Genomic DNA, 24,050 nt, shown 5'->3' with positions numbered 1-24,050 from the left:
CTGTCAGGACCCTGACACTATATACAGGGAGCAGTGGGGACCTTCATACTATATATAGGGGCAGGGGGACCTTCATGCTGCATATAGGGTCATAGGGGTCCATCATACTATATTTAGGGGCAATGGGAACATCTTATTTTATATAGGGGCTACAGTATGTAGCCATTTTACCATGTATAGGGAGATCTGGGGTCCTCAATATATAATAAAGGGCTTTGGGGACCATCGTATTTTGTTTTGTGGTATGTAGGACCATCATTCTGTATATTCAGAGCTTTGTGGTCACTCAGAGGACATTATTTGTTATAAATGGGGACATTATTAGTTAGTGATAGGGGCACTCACTAATTTTTTTCTTAGGGCTCGGTTCTGCTCCCATATCTCTGTAGTAAGCTTGGTTCTGCTCTCATATTTCTGTAGTAAGCGCAGTTTTGCTCCCATAGCTCTATAGTAAGCTTCGTTTTGCTCCTATATTTCTGTAGTAAACTCCGTTTTGCCTCCTATATTTCTGAAGTAAGCTCATTTCTGCTCCCATATCTCTGTAGTAGGCTCGGTTCTGCTCCCATATCTCTGTAGTAAGCTTGGTTCTGCTCCCATAACTTTATACTAAGCTTGGTTCTGCTCCCATATCTCTGTAGTAAGCTTGGTTCTGCTCCAAATCTCTGTAGGTAGCTGGGTTTTGCACCCTTATCTTTGTAGTAAGTTTGGTTCTTCTTTCATACCTCTATAGTAATCTCGGTTCTGCTCTCATATCTCTGTAGTAAGCTCGGTTTTGTGCCCAATATCTATAGTATGCTCCTTTCTGCTCTCATATCTCTGGAGTATTCTCTATTCTGATCTATATCTCTGCAGTAAGCTCGGTTCTGCTCCCATATCTTTGTAGTAAGCTCAGTTCTGCTCCCATAGCTCTATAGTAAGCTCCGTTCTGCTCCCATATTTCTGTAGTAAGCTCCGTTCTTCTCCTATATTTCTGTAGTAATCTCTGTTCTGCTCCTATATCTCTGTAGTAAGCTCGGCTCTGCTGCCATATCTTTGTAGTAAGCTCTTTTCTGCTCCCATATCTCTGTAGTAAGCTCCGTTCTGCTACCATATCTCTATAGTAAGCTTGGTTCTGCTCCCATATCTCTGTAGTAAGCTCTGTTCTCCTCCCATATCTCTGTAGTCAGCTCAGTTCTGCTGGCATATCTTTGTAGTAAGCTCTTTTCTGCTCCCATAGCTCTATAGTAAGCTCCGTTCTGCTCTCATATCTCTGTAGTAAGCTCGGTTCTGCTGCCATACCTTTGTAGTAAGCTCGGTTCTGCTGCCATATCTTTGTAGTAAGCTCTTTTCTGCTCCTATATCTCTGTAGTAAGCTCCGTTCTGCTCCCATATCTCTGTAGTAAGCTCTGTTCTGCTCCTATATCTCTGTAGTAAGCTCGGTTCTGCTGCCATATCTTTGTAGTAAGCTCTGTTCTGCTCCTATATCTCTGCAGTAAGCTTGGTTCTGCTGCCATATCTTTGTAGTAATGAGAAAATGGAAACGGTCTTAGGAGCGCAGGAAAGAGACTCAGACAAGAGATGGGGTTAAACCACAACGCGTTTCGACGGAGAATCCGTCTTCATCCGTCTTTAATCATGCTCTACTTAATCTTTTTTGAGCTTCTGGGGGATTATCTTATCGGCGTTTCTATCCAGGAGTAAGTAAACTTTAAAAAAATCCCCATCCTCTAAAACACATATACAGAATAGCGATTCCCACTAAGGGGAGAGTTAACAGAGTGAGGCGGTACCCATAAATCTCAAGGCGCACATAAAGTATAAAAACAACATCATCTCCAAGAGTCAGTTTTTTTGTGTTTCATGATGCAATAAACATAGCTAATTTAGGCCAACACCTATCTAGGTCAGTGGGCCTCCATTGCAGTTTTCTCACGGATTCGAAGAAAGTGGGAAAGGGGTGATCAAAGTAAGATGCTTTAAAAAGGAAGATAACTACAGCAAAAAGTGCTTAAGGAGAGTGGGGGGTTCACAAAAAGCAGCCAAACTGTAGATGCTCATTGAGACCATTTGGGGATATACTATTCATACGATAGATCCACCTTGTCTCTTTTTGTAAAACCAAACAGCCCAATTACCTCCCCTTTTTGGTGGAGTCACCACCTCCATTGCCATAAAGTGGAAGCAGCTCAAATCCACACCATGTATATCTCTCACATGTCTAGAGATAGGGGTATCCCAGTCATTAATAATATCACCCAGGTGTTCCCCCACCCTCCTCCAAAGTTCACACTTGGTTTTCTCTATATAATCAATGGGGCAGGTGCATTGAAATAAGTACACCACCGCATTATTTTTATAGTTGGAAAAGTGTCTACATTGATAACTCTTACTTGTATTAGCACTAGTGAAGGTATTTGCTCTCAAGATATATTTACAAAATTTACACTTCCCACATTTGAAGTTACCCCTTTCTCTGTTATCTAATCAAGTTGGTTGCCTAACAAGGGGAGAGTATTCACTATGCACAAGGCGATCCCGTATGGATCTCCCCCTACGGTAAGTCACAGTTGGATAATCAGGGATGAGGTCACCATATCAGGGTCCATTTGTAGTATATTCCAATAATTTTGTAGAATCCATTTTATCTCACTTGAGTTATTGTCAAAAGTACCTATGATTCTAATCTGGGATTTGGAGTACTCCAAGTCCCTTTTCTTTAATAAAGATGTCCTTTCTCTTTCACTAGTACCTTAGAAGGCCACATTAGGGAAAAAATTCCTTCCCGACTCCACATACGGCAATCAGACTAGTTCCCTGGATCAACACCCTATCAAGAAATCTACAGTCATGGCCAAAAGTTTTGAGAATGACACAAATATTAATTTTACAAAGTCTACTGCTTCATTTTTCTAATGGCAATTTGCATATAGTCCAGAATGTTATAAAGAGTGATCAGCTTAACAGCAATTACTTGCAAAGTCAATATTTGCCTAGAAAATGAACTTTACCCCCCAAAACACATTTCAATATCATTGCAGCCCTGCCTTAAAAGGACCAGCTAACATCGTTTCAGTGATTGCTCCATTAACACAGGTGTGGGTGTTGATGAGGACAGGGCTGGAGATCAATCTGTCATGATTAAGTAAGAATGACACCACTGGACACTTTAAAAGGAGGCTGGTGCTTGGCATCATTGTTTCTCTTCTGTTAACCATGGTTATCTCTAAAGAAACACGTGCAGTCATCATTGCACTGCACAAAAATGGCCTAACAGGGAAGAGTATCGCAGCTAGAAAGATTGCACCTCAGTCAACAATCTATCGCATCATCAAGAACTTCAAGGAGAGAGGTTCCCTTGTTGCCAAAAAGGCTCCAGGGCGCCCAAGAAAGACCAGCAAGCGCCAGGACCGTCTCTTAAAAGTGTTTCAGCTGCGGGATCAGGCTACCAGCAGTGCAGAGCTTGCTCAGGAATGGCAGCAGGCAGGTGTGAGTGCATCTGCACGCACTGTGAGGCGGAGACTCTTGGAGCAAGGCCTGGTCTCAAGGAGGGCAGCAAAGAAGCCACTTCTCTCCAGGAAAAACATCATGGATAGACTGATATTCTGCAAGAGGTACAGGGAGTGGACTGCTGAGGACTGGGGTAAAGTCATTTTCTCTGATAAATCCCCTTTTCGATTGTTTGGGACATCTGGAAAACGACTTATTCAGAGAAGACCAGGTGAGCGCTACCACCAGTCTTGTCTCATGCCAACTGTCAAGCATCCTGAAACCATTCATGTGTGGGGTTGCTTCTCAGCCAAGGGAATGGGCTCTCTCTCAGTCTTGCCTAAAAACACAGCCATGAATAAATAATGGTATCAGAATGTCCTCCAAGAGCAACTTCTCCCAACCGTCCAAGAGCAGTTTGGTGATCAACAATGCCTTTTTCAACATGATGGAGCACCTTGCCATAAAGCAAAGGTGATAACTAAATGGTTCAGGGAACAAAACATAGAGATTTTGGGACCATGGCCTGGAAACTCCCCAGATCTTAATCCCATTGAGGTCACAGGTCATAGGCCGGTTTCACATTAGCGCTTTTTCAGCGCACGCACGGCCGGGGGTAGCTCCGCCCCCGAGCCGGCTCTCTGCCCGGCGTGCCCGCCCCTTGCTTGTAGCGCCGCCTACTAGCGGACAGCGGCGCCTGCGATCGGCGCACCCTATCTTTAGCATAGGGTGCGCAGATCGTGCGCAGGCCGTGCGCTAGTTGCGCTTTGACCTGCGCTGCGCACTTTTGACGGTGCGCCGTGCGCGCCAAAATCCAAAAAGTTTGATTTTGGCGCGCACGGCGCACCGTCAAAAGTGCGCAGCGCAGGTCAAAGCGCAACTAGCGCACGGCCTGCGCACGATCTGCGCACCCTATGCTAAAGATAGGGTGCGCCGATCGCAGGCGCCGCTGTCCGCTAGTAGGCGGCGCTACAAGCAAGGGGCGGGCACGCCGGGCAGAGAGCCGGCTCGGGGGCGGAGCTACCCCCGGCCGTGCGTGCGCTGAAAAAGCGCTAATGTGAAACCGGCCTAAGTGTAAAAAGATCATTAGAAAGGTCTTTGTACTGTCCCCTCATATATTTATACATTATAATAAGATCACCCCTAAGCCTTCATTTTTCCAAATGACCTCAAGTGTGATAACCTGTCTTGGCACGGCACACCCCCAGTGCTCTAATAAACTTGGTCGCTCTTCTCTGCACCCGCTCCAGTTCAGCTATGTCTTTCTTATACACCGGAGACCAGAACTGTACACAGTATTCTAAGTGTGGTCACACTAGTGACTTGTATAGGGGTAAAATTATGTTCTTCTCATGAGCATCTATGCCTCTTTTAATGCATCCCATTATTGTATTTGCCTTTGCAGCAGCTGCCTGACACTGGCCACTAAATGTGAGTTTGTCGTCCACACATATACCCAGGTCTTTTTCAGTGACAGTTTTGCCCAGAGCTTTACAATTAAGAACATAATTATACATCTTGTTTATTCTACCCAAGTACATGACGTTACATTTATCCCCATTAAAGCTCATTTGCCATTTATCAGCCCAAGCTTCTAGTTTACATAAATCCTCCTGTAATATAAAATTGTCCTCCTCTGTATTGATTACCCTGCAGAGTTTAGTGTCATCTGCAAATATTGAAATTCTACTCTGCATGCCCCCTACAAGGTCATTAATAAATATGTTAAAAAGAAGCGGGCCCAACACTATCATTTTTTAGTTTCTTACTATTTATGTAGTTAAAGAATATTTTGGGATTATTTTTACTTTCTCTGGCAATGAGTCTCTCTGTCTCAATCTTTGCTGCCTTGATTGCTTTTTACAGAATTTATATAATTTTCTGTATTTATTTAATGCCTCATCACTACCTACTTGCCTTAATTCTTTAAATGCTTTCTTTTTGTCACTTATTGTACCCCTTACAGCTCTATTTAGCCATAGTGGTTTCCTCCTATTTCTAGCATATTTATTCCCATATGGTATATATTGTGCACAGGTCCTATTCAGGATGCTAATAAATGTCTCTCATTTTCTTTGTGTATTTTTATGTCTCAGGATATCGTCCCAGTTAGTTGCACCAAGATCATCTCTTATCCGTTGGAAATTTGCCTTCCTGAAGTTTAGTGTCCTTGTAACCCCTCTACTACACATCTTATTAAAGGATACATGAAAACTTATTCATTTGTGATCACTATTACCCAAGTGACCCTCAACCCTTACAGTTGATATGCGGTCTGGCCTGTTGGTTAATATTAGGTCTAGCAGTGCCCACCCTCTTGTTGGGTCCTGAACCAGTTGTGAGAGGTAATTGTCTCTCATAGTTGTCTAAAACCTATTACCTTTGCTGGAACTGCAGGTTTCTGTTCCTCAGTGTATTTCAGGGTAGTTGAAGTCCCCCATAATGACTTCTCCTTGAGTACCTGCTTCATATATTTGCTTTACTATGAAATCTTGAGGGAAGATCCCACTAGTGAATTATTGTAAGAATTCACTAGTGGGATCTTCCCTCAAGATTTTATAGGTATCCTCATCCCTCAAGATCCTATTACACGTTTGTAGATATTTATCTTTGTTCTTGCTCATTACAACAAGGTTGCCTCCCTTATTTGAGGGTTTAAAGATAAGTTTTTTATTATCTGACAATTTATTAAGAGCTTCCCTCTCCATTCTCGACATGTTAGAATAATTCCTTGCCTAGATACCACTCATGAGCTTTAATTCGTCCACCACTAGTTTAGTAAATACATCGATACTATTATAGCCCATACATGGGGACATTTTGGTACTTTTAACCTTTAGATCTGTAAATGGGCCCAGTTCTGGCTGCCTATCACTCTCCTTCATTAATTCCGTCAGAACTCTAACATTAGGAAGATTTGCTTCTATAATTCCCAGAGATACACACTCCGCACCGTCTTGGGTTTTAAAAAATTTCTTCCATTTTAACTTGCAGGCAAACAAATTAATGTCTTTGACCCAAGTAAAATCATCAAAACGGATTGTTGGTACATAAGATAATACCCTAGACAGAACAGACCTTTCCAATGGGGATAATGTGTAGGAGGAAATATTAATAATTTCATTCTCATCTATTCTCTAGACAATCATGGCCTCTCCTAATTTTTTTCCCCTGTGAGGACTATTCCCATTCCCCTCTCCTTCTCTAAAAATAGAGAGCGAGGCCAAGGATGATGGTGCAGAGGATCTTGATGGGGACATGTTCCTTTGATAACTGTTTCAGGTGGGCATATAGCTCCTCCTGCCCTGTTTTTCCCATTTTGCCTGGCTGTCTTTTACGCACTAGCCAAGATGCATGAGGGTTTGAGCCCATTAAAAGGCAGCCCTATTGTTGCCGGAATTGATTCTGTTACCCAGAATTCAGGCATCTATATAGACAGGGTACTGAGTCCTTTTGTGATATCTTTGCCATCCTATGTTAGAGATATTTCGGACCTCCTTCTCAAGTTGGAAGATATAACTGTGGGTGCGTGTATCTGGCATCCATGGACGTGGAAGCTCTATATGGTAACATCCCCCATGATATTGGGCTCCAGGTGGTGGAATATTATCTTAGATCCAGGGGACTGCAGTATATGGCACATAACCAATTTGTACTGGGATTGATGGAGTTTATATTAAAGCAAAAATTTTTTCTCCTTTATCGGTAAGTTCTTCCACCAGCCCAAAGGCACAGCAATGGGGAGCCCATGTGCCCATATATATGCTAAACTGTTCCTGGGCTAGTGGGAGGACACCATTGTTTTTGGGAGGCTGCTACTTCATGGTGGTACCCTAATATATTATTTTAGAGTCGCTACCTGGATGATGTGTTCATACTGTGGTCGGATAGTCCGAATAATTTCTCTAATTTTGTGGGAAAACTAAATGTTAACCACTTGGGCCTTAAACTTACATATGAGATTAACTAAGGATGACACTGGACGTATTACCACTGAAATATTCTGTGAAACTACAAATACTCTTTTTTACAATGGGATAGCCATCACCCCCAACATGAGAAGGGGGATCCATAAAGGTCAGTATCTATGGGTCAGATGGAATTAATTACAAAAATATTGGAATATACTAAAAATGGACCCTTATATAGGTGACCTCATCCCTGAATATCCATCTGTGATTTACCATAGGGGGACATCCATACGGGATTGGCTTGTGCATAGTGAATGCTCTCCCCTTGTTAGGCAACCAACTTCGCTGGACAACAGAGAAAGGTGTAACTTCAAATGTGGGAAGTGTAAATTTTGTAACTATCTCTTGAGGGCAAATACCTTCACTAGTGCTAATACAAGTAAGACTTATCAATGTAGACATTTTTCCAACTGTAAAAACAATGGGGTGGTGTACTTATTTCAATGCACCTGCCCCAGTGATTATATAGGGAAAACCAAGCGTGAACTTCGTAGGAGGGTGGGGAAACACCTGGGTGATATTATTAGTGCCAGTGATACCCCTATCTCTAGACATGTGAGAGATATACATGGTGGGGATTTGAGCTGCTTCCACTTTATGGCAATGGAGGTGGTGACTCCACCAAAAAGGGGAGGTAACTGGGACTGTTTGGTTTTACAAAAAGAGACAAGGTGGATCTATCGTATGAATAGTATATCCCCAAATGGTCTCAATGAGCAGCTACAATTTGGCTGCTTTCTGTGAATCTCTCACTCTCCTCCTCTTGAGGGTAACTGTGGTTACCCTCCTTTTTTAAGCGTCTTGCTTTGAAAACCCCTTTCTCACATTCTTCAGACCCATGAGAAAACCGCTATGGAAGCCCACTGACCTAGATAGGTGTTGGCCTAAATTAGCTATGTTTATTGCATCATGAAAAACGGAAAAAACCTGACTCTTGGAGCTGATGTTGCTTTTGTACTTTATGTGCACCTTGAGATTTATGGGTACCGCCTCACCCTGTTAACTCTCCCCTTAGTGGAAATCGCTATTTTGTATAAGTGTATTAGAGGATGGGGATTTTTTTTAAGTTTACTTACTCCTGGATAGAAACGCCAATAAGAAAATCCCCCCAGAAGCTCAAAAAAATTAAGTAGAACAGGGTTAAAGGAGAATTGTTTCTGCGCACGCGCAAGGTGAACCGCATGGTGCGTTCCAGTATAATGGAGGGCGGAAAACCACTGAGTCAGCGCACACGCAATATGCAAATGCAGGAAATGAGCTGCAATTGCGTTCCAGGCAGAGAGGAAATGGTCTCCGGGGTCCCCTGGAAGTATTTCTATGGATGCCTCAAATGGAGGGGCGGTGGTGAGGTGAAAGCATGGCGGATATCGGCTCCATGACTTACGCTGATGGGCATCACTCCCATGCTGTCTATGTCTTCTCTTTAACACTATGAGACAAGTTCTTCTTTTATATACTTTACCAGTATGTTCTCCTGATGAACCGCATGACGGAGAAAAGCGTCAAGAACATACATACTGGACTGATTATAAGGATGGTGGCTGGAAAATATGCTTTGCCATAATGTCTCTCTCAATTTAAGGGGTATGTGCAATAACAATGTGATTGACGCACATGAAAGAATTTATTTCAACTGCTGAATATGTTCCTAAAGCTCTATCCTGTTTCCATTGTGTTAGGGATTTTGTGCAAATGTACCTGAATAATTTATTTCTTATTTGTGCTATACTGATCCTATAATATACTGTCTAGTAAAACCGCTTGTTTGATTTAATTATTTTTGTCTGGACCCTTAATGAAAGGGTCCCCTCTATTGTTAAAAAAAATGGGGTACAATAATGACATGATTAAAAGGGTGTGTGATGTTGATAATTGATTGCATCTGCATATATACATCTCACCCCTATGTGATGATATATTTTGCCTGGAAATAGTGATCTGTGTTGCATACCTATATTGGTTGCCTCTTCGCTACCTCTGGGTACCCTGGCTATAGGGATCTTCCTTATCTGATATAGTACACATACCATATTATATATCTGAGGTAGGGCACTACGTTAAATCTGATTATGAAACATATGGTACCTTACTCTTAATCCCCTGCACCCTATATATTTTTTGTTAGGGCCTTTTCTAGGGAAAGGGAGGGATAGCCACCGACAAGCGGGGGTGCCACTGCGCATGTATAGGGTGCCTACCTCCAAAGGTAGGTAGGGGTAGGGAGTGCAATTTTGGGGAAAAATTTTCCTCCCTCCCCTATTTGTTGCAGACAAAAAATACAGTAAGTGCTTGTCATTTTGTGAGTCATAATTGTCATTGTTTTTATGTAAAATACTATTAAAAGTTACGTTTTATATGACTTATTTGAAAAAAATTGGGTACACTCTTCGGTGATTTGTTTAGTTAACCCTGACAGCACTCTGTTACCTCTATATGGTGAATTGTCAATTTCAACTGAGTAAGCCGATATACCCAAAATGTGGAGAAAATGTACGGTTTGGACACATGGCAGGGCTCCGAAGGGGAGGAGCGCCATTTGACTTTTTTAATGCAAAATTTTCTGCAACAATTAGTGGACTCCATGTGGCCTTTGGAGAGCCCCTGATGTGCCTAATCAGCGGAAACCCCCCACAAGTGACCCCATTTTAGAAACTAGACCCCTCAGGGAACTTATCTAGATGTGTGGTGAGCACTTTGAACCCCCAAGTGCTTCAAAGAAGTTTATAACATTAAGCCGTGAAATTAAAGGATCACATTTTTTCCACAAAATGTTCTTTTAGCCCCAACTTTTGCATTTTCTCAAGGGTAACAGGAAAAAATTTGTTGTGCAATTTTTCCTGAGTACATCGATACCCTACATATTGGGGAAAACTACTGATTTGGCACACAGCAGGGCTCAGAAAGGAAGAAGTGATGTTTTGGAACGCATACAAAAATCATATTTTTTACAGAAGAATTATCCTTTAGCCCCAATTTTATTTATTTTTATAAGGATAACAGAAAAAAATAGACCCCAAAATTTATTACGCAATTTCTCATGAGTACGTGGATACCTCATATTTGGGAGAAAACCACTGTTTGGGTGCACGTCAGGGCTCGGAAGTGAAGGATTGACGTTTTGGAATGCAGACTTTGATGGAATGGTCTGTGGGTGTCATGTCACATTTGCAGAGCTCGTGATGTGACTAAACAGTGTAAACCCCCCACAAGTGACCCCATTTTGGAAACTAGACCCCTTAAGGAATTTATCTAGAAGTGTGATGGACACCTGGAACCCACAGATGCTTTACAGAATTTTACAACGTTGAACTGTGAAAATGAAAAAAAGTAACTATTCCCACAAAAATGTTGTTTTAGCCCAAATATTTTTCTTTTTTTCCACAAGGACAGCAGAAGAAAATAGACCCCTAAATGTGTTGTGCAATTTCACACCAATATCCCATATGTGGCCGAAAACTACTTTAGAGGCACAGTGCAAAGCTCAGAAGGGAAGCCCCATATTGGAGTTCTGATTTTGCTGAACTGGTTTGAGGGTGTCATGTCACATTGGCAGAGCCCTGGAAGTGCCAGAACATCAGAACACCCATAAGTTACCTCATTTTACAAACTACACCTCTCAATGAACTCATCTAGGGGTGCAATTCATCTAGGGGTGCAGTCGATCATATTGGCACACAGGTATGTCACATAATTTTATAACATTGGGCAGTGAAGAAAAAGCCCGCTGAGATCTCATCTCCCGAGATCTTGGTGCTGAGATCTCCATCTGCGCATGCTCCGACAGCCATTTTCCCGGAGTCCACTGCACAGTGAAACATGTAAGTGCGGGGGCACCACCGAATACCCACAGCGGCGCACATCAGAACATCCCCTCATCCCAGCCTGCAGCAACGCTCCACTCTTGCCTCTTCCAGCAGCGACCCTGGGACCCCGCTTCACCGCAGCCACTACCCCGGGTAAGCAATAAAGCACATGGATTATAAGAAGTACTATTTTTTGTCCTCAAAATTTGGGGTGTGTCTTATAATCGGATGCGTTTTATAATCCGCAAAATACGGTAAATGCTTATTTAAATGTGTGAAGTTGTTTTCTCAATGTTTAGTCTATAGCACAAGTGAGATCAAAAGGGAAAAATTAGCTCTTCTGGTGCAGAATGGATCTTGCATTGTGGCTGTACATTTGCAGTTTCTCATCCCTTAGGTGAACCTGGTGGGCATGTGTCTTTTTTCAAGTGTACTAACTTTATATACAAAAAATGCTCATTAAACCTGCACTTTTTCATACCTCTTTGTAAAAATGGAACATGATCATCAGCAATCTGTCTTGCTCGCAAACGGTTTAAAAAGTATAAAATTTCAGAGGGATGATTCTTCAGTAGTCCAAGATTATGCAATCTTCTTTCTATTAAAGAGAACATCAAAACACAGGTTCTACAGTTTTTAAGATGAAGCCTTATCAATGACAGCCTATTTCACTTTCAATAAAGGGTTCAGAAATTCAAAACTCTCAAGACAAGGAAATTAATATGGCTTTAGATGTAGATTTCAAAATCTGGCCATACAACAAACAATATTTTTATGTGATCTCATTAGGATGAAGATGCTGATATATAATGGAAAATGAATGAGCGTTCACTCTATAAATCACCTAGTTTTCTATTATGTTTATTAAAAGGATTAATAATGAATGGAGAAAATGAAAATATTTTTTATTGACTCAGTTATTCTATATAGCAGGGGTCCCAACCTGTAGCTCGGGAGCCACATGTGGCTCGCGGTCCCATGAATTGTGGCTCGCGGCTGTCTGCCAGGTTGGTGAATGAGCTCCAGGTCTAGCAAACAGGTATGAGGAGCAAATCTAAAAATGGTGAATTTTGTGAGCAGCCCTGCACAGAAGAGCAGATCTGATGCACATATACTGGTCTTAGGGGTTTAGAGATAACTTACGTATGGTACGCTGGAGACAGAATGGCTGTGACGGTGTATTGGGAGTGCTGGATGGGAGAATGCTGAATAGGGGTATTGTGGGAACCCCTGGATCTTGGTATACTGCTTCAAGGTGATTTCTGTCGAAGAGCTTTGGTTATCATAATAACCGTAATGAGGGCTCTGGTTGCCACTGCTGTGAGGGGGGCAGGAGCTGGATGTGGCTCGCGACCCTCTCTTAGAGCTGAATGTGGCTCTCTAGGTCAGAAAGGCTGGGGACCACTGCTATATAGAGTATACAACAAGGGTGCTAAAAAAAATGATTCACTAATTATCATGATAAATTAAAGGAAATAATAAAAAATAGATCAGAAAAACTCATAAGTATTACATAAAATACTGTTAGTGATAGGGACAATGTTCTCCATGAGCAACCTAATATAACTTTAGCAAAGAATAAGGAGAAAAATTAGTGTACAAAATATAATGCCACTAAAATACAAAAAAAGCTTTTTTTTTTTAGTAATAGTCATATGACAAACAAAGAACATAAAAGAAATTAAGAGTGCAACCCAAAAAAACAGGCAATGGATATGGTTACAATGAACCTAAAAAACCCAAACCCCTTGCTACAAATCAATACACATGATTAACCCCTTAGTGACAGAGCCAATTTGGTACTTAATGACCAAGCCAATTTTTACAATTCTGACAACTGCCACTTTATGAGGTTATAGCTCTGGAACGCTTCAACGGATCCTACTGATTCTGAGAGTGTTTTTTTGTGACATATTGTATTTCATGTTTGTTAGGGTTGGCGGACTGCACTAAATAAAGATGTATAATAAAGTGCAACCTGGGGTCCACCGTGCAGAGATGTAAAACTGCTGCTATGGAGTAACGGCGGAACCAAGACGGCGAGCGACTGCTAGATCACACAGTGTTAGACGCCACACCATGTGAACGATACTCAGAGTACCCAGCTCCATTACTTCACCGAGCCGTACTGAACAAAAGAGCTCTGAGTGCAATACCCTGTTAGATGTCACAGGGATAAACCAAGTATAATGCTAGGTGGGGTGCCTATCGCTCCTGCAAGGGAAGTCTAGGCTGGTGGTTATGCTTGCTCTGAAACACAGCTGTGCTAACTGCACACACAACCGGAGACAGATGCTAAGCCAAGCGGGAGTTGCCACCCTACACTGCCTGCCTAGACACACAGTCACCGTTATAAGAGCGGCACACTCACATGTGCAAACAGAGTGGTAGCTTGTCTACTCACACACACATAATCACAAATGACACTAGCTGCCGGCGTGCACCTCTGAGAGCCTTTTACACAATAGGCTCAAGTCCAGTCAGACAGGACCTTGCCCGTGCACCAATCCGGAGCTGCCACATCACCAGAGCAGCTGACGACCGACCACCAATGAGAAGGTGCCACCTCATGGACATGCTCAGTACGGTGATCTACGGACTTAGACTCCAGAGCGCTGGACTGTCCCCTAACATCATTGGCTACTAAAGACTTGGCAAAAAAAAGCGCACAGCATGAGCCTGAGCTAGACGATGGGACCGACGTCTATGCTGAGCAGGACCCGCAGCAGATGAGTCTGAATGGGAGACCAATGAGGCAGACAAGGTTTGGTATCCACCCTGTGCAGTGGGAGAATCCCAGCGCCTAACATTACCCACCCCCCGGTGATGTTCGCAATGCTTGAAAGCCGCAGTAAGCTAAGGGGCATGAATGTGCTATATAGGTTGCAAGGTCCTATCTTCTGGCCCATGACCCTTCCAGTCCACCCAAAAAAATTTTGGCCACGCATGACCTTGGACCCAACCGTGGCATTGACCTCAAAGTTATGCGAGGATGTATCCGAGCTCCCAGCAAGAGTCCCGGAAGACCAGGTCATATACACAGGCTTTAATAAAGACACATGGAGGATGCTAGTGATGTTCAGATGTGGTGGAAGACTGAAACGGTAGACTACAGGATTCACCTGTTCAAGGACCTTGAAAGGACCTAGATAGCAGGGAGAAAATTTGGTGGACTAATCACAGCTTGATGTTATGAGCTGTCAGCCACAATAAATCGCCAGGATCAAATATCAGGGCAGGACGACGATGCGTGTCGGCGGAGACCCTCATTCTCTCTTTGGAAACCTTGATGGCATCCTACCTGCAATCCCAGATGTCACGAGCCTCCACTGCCCATTCCACCACCCTAGGGTCAGAAGACAAGACGGGCATGGGAACGGGGACACGCGGATGCTGACCGTAGTTTAAGAGAAAAGGCATCTGACCAGTAGAGACGGAGACGACATTCTTTAGAACAAACTCCACCCATGGCAGCAAGGATGCCCAGTCATCATGCCTGGCAGAGACAAAATTCCTTAAATATGTGATCAGAGTCCTGTTTTTTCTCTCCACCAGCCCTTTCGTCTCGGGATGGTACGCAGAGGAGATATTGAGCTCAATATTGAGCAGCCGACAAAGCTCTCTCCAGAACCGAGACGCGAACTGGGGACCCCGGTCACTGACAATCTTGTCAGGCATCCCACGAAGGCAGAAAATATGCTTCACGAATAGTACGCCAAGGCCCGCGCAGATGGCATGCACGGAAGATGGACCAGATGCACCATTTTGGAAAAATGGTCAGTGACCACCCAAATAACCCTGTTGTTACGAGACTTAGGCAGGTCCACAATAAAATCCATCCCGACCATCTCCCAGGGCCTATCTGCAACTGGTAAGGGATGAAGCAAGCCTGCGGATCTCTGACTGGAAGGTCGATTCCTGGCACACGAGACACAAGCTTGAACGTAGTCCCTTACGTCACGCGCCATCCGAGGCCACCAATAAGACCTTGCCAGAAGCTCAGTGGTCCTCTTAATGCCGAAATGCCCACTCAGCTTGGAAGTGTGTGCCCAAGAGAGTACCTCTGGCTGCAAGTTAGATGGTACATAGGATTTGCCCAGAGACACCTGCTCTAGTGACTTCGGTGCCACCGTTTGGAGACTCTCCGAAAGGGACAATTAACCGTGGGTCGTCCCCTTCCTCAGATGAGACTACGGAGCGTCACAAGACATTGGCACGTAAATTATTCTCCCCAGACAGAAAATGGATAGTGAAGTTAAATCTGGAGAAGAATAAGGATCATCTGGCCTGGCGAGAATTCAGCCGTTGAGCCATCTGCAAGGAGAGCAGATTCTTGTGATCTGTGAAAACCTTGAAGGGGTGCCGACCCCCCTCCAGAAGGTGTCTCCACGCCGAGAAGACCAATTTCATGGCCAGTAACTCCCTGTCTCCGATAGAATAATTCCTCTCTGCTGGTGAAAAGGCCTTGGAAAATAAAACCAAGGATATTTCTGACCGTGAGCATCCTTCTGGTACAGGACTGCTCCTGCACCAACGGAAGAGGCATCCACTTCCAGAATGAAGAGCTTTTCCACATCGGACCGATGTTGCACCAGTGCCATAGGACTTTAGGGAAATAAAGGCCTTAGAAACCTCCTCAGACCACTGCTTAGGGTTAGCTCCCTTCTTGCTGCGGGCTACCAAAGGAGCTGCTAGGGTAGCGAAGTGGAGAATGAACTGGCGGTAATGGTTGATAAACCCCATGAAGCAATGCACCACTTTAAGGGAACGTGGTTTGGCTAGTTCATCACCAACTCTAGCTTGGCGGGGTCCATTGCCAAGCCCTGGGCAGAAATAATATACCCTAGAAAAGGTAGAGACCTCTGCTCAAACATGCATTTTTCCAATTTGGCGAAAATGGAATTGGGGCGTAAGAGTTCGAAGACCCTACAGACATATTTTCGGTGAGTGTCAAGATCTGGAGAGTAGATAAGGATGCCATCCAGATACATCACTACAGATGTGGATAACAGCTCCTTAAAGATGTCATTATCGAAATCCTTGAAGACTGCGGGAGCATTACAGAGATCAAACAGCATCACTAAGAATTCATAATGACCGTCCCGAGTATTAAATGCAGTCTTCCATTCGTCCTCTTCTCACATGCAAATTAAACTATAGGCCCCAAGCAGATCCAATTTAGTGGAAATCCTAGCACCTCGTAGCCTATCAAAGAGCTCGGAGATGAGTGGCAAAGGGTATTTGTTTTTGATGGTGATGGCATTCAAACAGTGGCGTAGCGTGGGGGGGGCGGTCCGCCCCAGGCGGCACATGTGTGGGGGCGGTGTGGCAGCAGCAGCAATTCCTCTCTGTGGGAGAAGCGCGGAGGCAGTGAGGCACAGTGCAGTGCAGCGGCGGGCAGGGAGCAATCACAGCAGCTCCGCTGCCTGCAAGCAGGAATAGCAGGAGCGGAGCTGCAAGGGTCCGTCCTGCTTCCTGCCCGGAGGCCGCGCTACCTGTTTGACACCGAGGAGCGCCGCTGAATGATGTCATCATTCAGCGGTCGCTGTGGTGTGAGCGAGGAAGCGCGGGCGATGCTGTGGACAGTTGAGAGGAGAGAGGTGGTGTCTGTGTGTATGTATGTCTGTGTGTGTGTGTATATGTACGTGTGTATGTCTGTCTGTATGTATGTCTGTGTGTATGTCTGTCTGTGTGTGTATATATGTATGTGTGTGTGTATGTCTGTGTGTATGTCTGTGTGTATGTCTTTGTGTGTGTCTGTGTGTGTGTGTAGGTTAGCCTGGCCCTGGAGGAGATGGGGACATGAGAAGCCCGTGATGGGGAGAGAAGGCCATAATGCCTGGGGTGATGGGAGAAGGCCATGAGGGGGTAATGGGAGAAGGCCATGATGGGGGTGATGCAGAGAAGGCAATGATGGGAGTGATGGAGTGATGGAGCAGGCAATGATGGGGGTGATGGAGCAGACAATGATGGGAGTGATGGGGTGATGGAGCAGGCAATGATGGAAGTGATGGGGAGAAGGCAGTGATGGGGTGATGGAGAAGGCAATGATGGGGAGAAGACAATGATGGGGTGATGGAGTAAGCAATGATGGGAGTGATGGGCAGAAGGCGGTGATGGGGTGAAGGAGAAGGCAATGATGGGAGTGATAGAGTGATGGAGCAGGCAATGATGGGGTGATGGAGCAGACAATGATGGAAGTGATGGGGTGATGGAGCAGGCAATGATGGGAGTCATGGGAGAAGGCAGTGATGGGGTGATGGAGAAGGCAGTGATGGGGAGAAGACAATGATGGGGTGATGGAGCAGGCAATGATGGGAGTGATGGGGAGAAGGCAGTGATGGGGTGAAGGAGAAGGCAATGATGGGAGTGATGGAGTGAAGGAGCAGGCAATGATGGGGGTGATGGAGCAGACAATGATGGGAGTGATGGAGCAGGCAATGATGGGAGTCATGGGGAGAAGGCAGTGATGGGGTGATGGAGAAGGCAATGATGGGAGTGATGAGGAGAAGACAATGATGGGGTGATGGAGCAGGCAATGATGGGAGTGATGGGGAGAAGGCAGTGATGGGGTGAAGGAGAAGGCAATGATGGGAGTGATGGAGCAGGCAATGATGGGGGTGATGGAGCAGACAATGATGGGAGTGATGGGGTGATGGAGCAGGCACTGATTGGAGTGATGGGGTGATGGAGAAGGCAATGATGGGAGTGATGGAGAGAAGACAATGATGGGGTGATGGAGCAGGCAATGATGGGCGTTATTAGGAGAAGACAATGATGGGGGTGATGGAGAGGGCAATGATGGGCTGGTGGGGAAAAATAAATGATGATGGGGTGGTGGGGGAGAATGCAATGGTGATGGTGGTGGAAAGGGCAATAAATGGGGGTTGTGGAGGAGGAGGAAATGATGGAGGTGGTGGAATGGGCAATGATGGGAGTGGTGGGGGAGAAAGCAAAGATAGTGGTGGGGGAGAAGAAAATGATGGAGGTGGTGAAGAGGGCAATGATGGGGTGGGGGAGAGGACCATAATGGGATGCGAGGGGAGGAGGACAATGAGGGGTGTGGAGGATTGGGATGGGAGGAAGGGGGATTTATAATGGCCTTAGGAACAGGGGGAGGTGGAGGAAGACATTATCGTTTATTATGTCTAACACAGTCCCTTAGTATATAGTGTACTCACTATGTCTAACACAGTCCCTTAGTATATAGTGTACTCACTAATTCTGTATAACACCATCCTTAGTTACATAGTTTCCTCTTTTATTATGTATAACACCATCCCTTATTACGTACCATCCTCTCTAGTTATATATGATGCCGTCCCTTATTATATAGCTTCCTCTGCTGTTATGTATAGTGCTGTCTCTTACATAGTGTATTCTTGTTAATTTTGTTATTTACAGTGCCCTCTTTTATCACATAGTCCCCTCTCTTTTTAGATATAAAATGACTGCTGATCGAGGAGTCGGTGACCAAACTACCAGTCCATCAGCTCCTCGATTAGAAAGGAAGCTTTCCTATGCTCCATCAGCCATCATTGCATTATACAGCTAACAAGACAGGATGGTATGTAATAAAAAACAGGGCTCTATATAATCCAATATGTAAGGTCTGTCACATTATTAAAAATTATTCATCCAGCATCATCAAGCTAATACATACATATATATATATAGAGAACTGCAAGAAGATGAAAGTCTAGAAATAATAACAGCAGAGTTAGTAGCAGACTAAAAATTAGATCTTTGAGTGTAGTGTGGGCTCTTCGGATGCTTCCGGATTATCAACGACCAAAGGGGCGGCAAATTTTTCGACCGCCCTGGGTGCCACAAACAGTTGCTACGCCACTGCATTCAAACCCTTATAATCTATGCAAAGACGAAGTTCTCCGCTCTTCTTCTGGACAAATGAGAAACTGGGTCTGAGCAGAAAAAGTAAATTAATGTGCATGCAAAATGTAATTGCATATGAACACATGACCTTTACACAGAGAAAACCAAAAACAAAACACAAAACAAATATCCTGGAATGAAAAAGTAAAAAAAATATATTGCAAAAATTGCATGAAGGTAGTAATAATAGTAATAATAAGGGTATTTAGTTAACATAATTTTAATCAAAATAATGTAGAAGCCATCCCACCACGTTCATATGCAATTACATTTTGCATGCACATTAATTTACTTTTTCTGCTCAGACCCAGTTTCTCATTTGTTTCATTGTGCATTCTGTGCATATAAGGGTGTGACCGCCCTGTTTCTGAGTTGGAAAATCCATCCTGTCTGGCCTACACTATTACTGGTGGTTCAGTCCCTCTGTCCTTGTTCACATTTATGTCACTTGACAAGTGGAAAGGTTTTAAATACAAGAGTTAGGACTGTCCCACAAAGGTTGCCGTGACGTGGCGGGATGGCTTCTACATTATTTTGATTAAAATTATGTTAACTAAATACCCTTATTATTACTATTATTACTACCTTCATGCAATTTTTGCAATATATTTTTTTTACTTTTTCATTCCAGGATATTTGTTTTGTGTTTTGTTTTTGGTTTTCTTCTGGACAAAGAAGAACCCAGCCCCCACAGGAGACACTGACTTCCTAATAAATCCTCTCGCCAGGTTCTCCTTGATATATTCTGACATAGCCTCAGTCTCCGGGAGAGATAACGGGTAGACGCGCCCCCGAGAAGGCTCTTCCCCTGGAATGAGGTTAATAGGACAATAATAGGGGCGATGGGGAGGAAGAGTCTCTGCGGCCTTCTTTGAGAACACGTCTGCATATTGCCAGTAGTGCCTAGGAAGAGAAGTTAGTTCTGATGTGATCTCATTCGACCCATCTTGAATTTGGAGCCTAAGACACTGTCCCTCATAAGACCCACTCCATCCCAGTATGCTCCCAGTTGTCCAATCTATATGAGGTAAATGGTGGTGCAACCAGGGTATGCTCAACAGTACTTCATCAATACCCTCAGGGATGACCATAAGGAAATGATCTTGTGATGTTTAGGAGAGAATGTAAGTTTAAGAGAGGCAGGTAGATGAGTAATTTGGGTGGCAAGGGCAGACCCATTAACCACCCGAATGGTGATGGCTTTGGGAGCATTACTAGGGGTACTGCGTGCCGTCGGGCGAAGGTGGAAGACAGAAAGTTGCGCTTGGCCCGGGAATCCACACAAGCCTCAGTAATGTGAGTGGTCGAACCATAAGACAGTCACCTTGAAGGTTAATTTGGATGAAACATCTGTCGTGGCTAGAGAACCTCCTCCGTTAGCCACTAGACACGGCCGAGCTCTCCAACGCCTGGAACATCTATTGGCGTAATGACCAGCCTGCTCAAAAACAAAGCAAGCTGGTCGTGAAGGCACAGGATGGGACTTAACTTCCATCCGAGAGACCTCCATAGGTTCCACCACTTCGCTTGTCCGAGCCAAAGATCCCAAAGGATTAGTAAAGCTTGGAGCTGACCGAATCTTTTGTCTACACTGGGCTCGCTCTAATCTTCATTCAGCGTACCGAAGATCAATGCGATTAGATATAGATATTAGGCCCTCCAGTGTAGTTGGGATCTCCCTAGTGGTCAAAGCATCCTTGACTTAGTCTGCAAGACCCCTCCAGAAAACAGGGATCAGGACCTTATCTGGCAATTCCAACTTGATCGCTAAAGTCCAGAACCGGATGGCAAACTGGTTAGTCGGGGGGGAGCCCTGAGTTAAACCCAGGAGTTGGAGTGCTGTGTCATGGGTAACCTGAGGTCCAAGAACGACCTGTTTCAGAGCGTTCAAAAAACCAGAGGAGCTCCGTACCACCAGGTCCTTACGTTCCCATAGCGGCAAAGCCCACTCCAACTCCCTGTCCATCAATAAAGACACCACAAATCCCACCTTGGCCCGCTCAGATGAGAAACGTGAGGCCAGTAGCTTCAGCTGAACTGATCACTGGTTCACGAATCCCCTGCAAGCCTTGCTATCCCCTGAGAACTTATCAGGAAGCGGGAAATGTGGGAAGAACGGAACAGGAGTCGCAGCAGAAACCCTAATAGCAGCTTCACTGGCTGCTTGTGTCGCTACCGCGGATAGAAGAGAAAGAGACTAGAGGGTACCACTGAGTAACCAAAAAGGAATCACCTGCCAAATGCTAAAAATAGTACACATAGAGAGAAGGCAAGAAGTAGCATGCACAAAAACAGGGATCACCATTAATAAATACAAAATAGCTTTATTGAAATAACAACACTGCAAAAGATATTATTAAAAACAACAAAACACCAAAAAACAAGCCCGTAATAGGGCTGGGCCCTTGTCGTCCAACTCAGATAAACACCGCAACACTTCGAAAAAAATCATTCAGTGAGATGACATTATTGAAGACAACCATATAATAATTATGGAGAAATACATGGAAAACATGTATAATATAAATAGATACCTATATTATTGCTCACAATAGAAATGTCCACTATGGTGGAATGGTTAAAAGTTGACAAGCGATTTCTTATTTTTCCAAAAAATTTTGCAAAACCATTTTTTTAGGGACCACCTCACATTTGAAGCGAGTTTGGGGGAGGGGCAAATATAACAGAAAAAACTTAAAAGTGACACCATTCTAAAAACTGCACCTCTCAAGGTGAGCAAAACCACATTCATGAAGTGTATTAACCCTTCAGGTGCTAAAGCAATGTGGAAGGAAAAATTAATATTTTACTTTTTTCACAAAAAATTTACTTTGGAACCAATTTTTTTTATTTTCACATGGGTATCAGGAGAAAATGGACCACAAAATTTGCTGTGTAATTTCTCCTGAGTACGCTTATACCCCATATGTGGGGAAAAGCCACTGTTTGGGTGCATGGCAGGGCTCAGAAGGGAGGGAGCACCGTTTGACTTTTTGAATGTAAAATTAGCAGCAATCAATGGTGGTGCCATGTCGCGTTTGGAGACCCCCTGATGTACCTAAACAGTGGAAACCCATCATTTCTAGCTCCAACCCTAACCCCAACACACCCCTAACCCTAATCCCAACAATAACCATAACCCTAACCACAACCCTAACCCCAACACACCCCTAACCCTAATCCCAACCCTAACCACAACCCTAACCCCAACACATCCCTAACCCTAATCCCAACCCTAAACACAACCCTAACCCCAAAACACCCCTAACCCTAATCCCAACCCTAATTAAAAACGTAACCCTAACACCCCCCTAACCCTAATCCCAACCCTAACCATAATCCCAACCCTAGCTCCAACCCTAAGCCTAACTTTAGCCCCAACCCTAACATTAACTTTAGCCCCAACCCTAACACTAACTTTAGCCCAAGTCACTTTAGCCCAACTCTAACCCTAATGTGAAAATGGAAATAAATAATTTTTTTTTAATGTTATTATTTTTACCTAACTATGGGGGTGATAAAGGGGGGTTTAATTTACTATTTTTTTATTTTGATCACCATGATAGACACTATCACGGTGATCAAAATGAACCAATAGGAAAAATTTTCTATTGTTGCCGGCTGTTGGCCGGCAGATCTCTACCCTCATTCTTTAAATACCCTTAACTGCCGCCCTTAAATGGCGTATTGGCGGAGAAATGTAAATCATATGGACCTAAATTTAATAGTAGCATAAAGTGCAATGTGTCACAAATACACTGTCTCGCAATCACTTGGATATGTAAAAGCATTCCAGAGTTATTACCACATAAGGTGTAAGGAAGGTGAAAACTGGTTTTGGTGGAAAAGGTTAAAGGGAATCTGTCACCACATTTGACTTATCTAAACTATTAATATGGGCATATAGGTAATAAACTACTTAAAATTTTCCTACCTATATGTCTCATATCAGATGTCTTGTTGCTGATAAATCATCTTTTATCACGTTATATAAGTGATCTCTTCCAGACTCTGGGGAGGACGTTGCCTAGAAGATACAGTATTTCAAATTTATGCCTTCTTGCAAACACATTTTTTGCTTCTCTCTGAGCTCTGCTGTATTGTAACAATATTGCAGCCCTGTCTGCCTGTGAGCTGGAAGCTGAGAGGATCCTGCAGATGTGTCAGTTATAATCACACACAGCTCTGAAGGTGAGATCAGGAGAGCAGAGAGCAGCCATTACACATCACATTGGGAACTCTCCCTTCATGTAAAATAAGCTCTGGAGGCATAGTTATCTTCCAGGCAACGTCCTCCCCATAGCCTGGAAGAGATCATTTATATAAAGCGATAAAAGATCGTTTATAAACAACACCTCCGATATGAGACATACAGGTAGGACTTTTTTCAGTAGTCCATAACCTAGTCAACCCATATTTCGATAGGTCAAGTGTGGTGACAGATTCTCTTTAAGGGATCACAATTTGACAGCCTTCACCACAATGTATGTGAGCAGTTTTCCCTATTTTTTCCTTTATTCCCATAAAAATGTGAAAAATATTTGTTTTTTTTTATATTGGTTCTGCATTTGTTTAATCATAAAAGGGGAGTATGTCCTAAGTTTTTTGCTTAGTGCCATGAGTGTCTCATGCCATGGATAACCACTTTTTCAATGACATCAGATTCCTCATGACTCAGATAAGGACCAGTAGCATGCCAGGATGGTGATGAGGGGGTCATGTATATCAGGATGGGGATGAGGGGGCCATGTGTACCACGAATGGGATGAGGGGGCCATGTATTCCAGGATTGGGTTGAGGGGGCCGTGTATAGCAGGAGTAGGATGAAGGGGCCAAGAATATCAAGATGGGGATGAGGGAATCATATATTCCAGGATAGGGGATATTAAGCACAGAATTTACCACATTTTTAGCTTCA

General features: G+C 43.8%; 1 protein-coding gene across 3 annotated transcripts in view; it reads right to left on the bottom strand.

Annotated features, from left to right (window-relative positions):
- QPCT (glutaminyl-peptide cyclotransferase) overlaps positions 1-24,050 on the bottom strand; it is a 217,984-nt gene that overhangs the window by 17,148 nt on the left and 176,786 nt on the right. Inside the window, exon 6 of one of the 3 annotated variants that reach the window (XM_073560130.1) lies at positions 11,721-11,837. The exons of the other annotated variants lie outside the window; for them this stretch is intronic. Coding sequence (XP_073416231.1) covers positions 11,721-11,837 — 117 coding nt within the window. The remainder of the gene's footprint in view (positions 1-11,720; positions 11,838-24,050) is intronic. 3 annotated transcript variants of the gene reach the window in all.

Source organism: Dendrobates tinctorius, unplaced genomic scaffold (assembly GCF_039654945.1).
Source record: "Dendrobates tinctorius isolate UK_male_01 unplaced genomic scaffold, ASM3965494v1 ptg000293l, whole genome shotgun sequence".
NCBI classification, from domain to species: Eukaryota; Metazoa; Chordata; class Amphibia; order Anura; family Dendrobatidae; genus Dendrobates; species Dendrobates tinctorius.
Note: the sequence above shows the minus strand (reverse complement) of the source record. Positions and strands in the feature narration are given on the sequence as shown.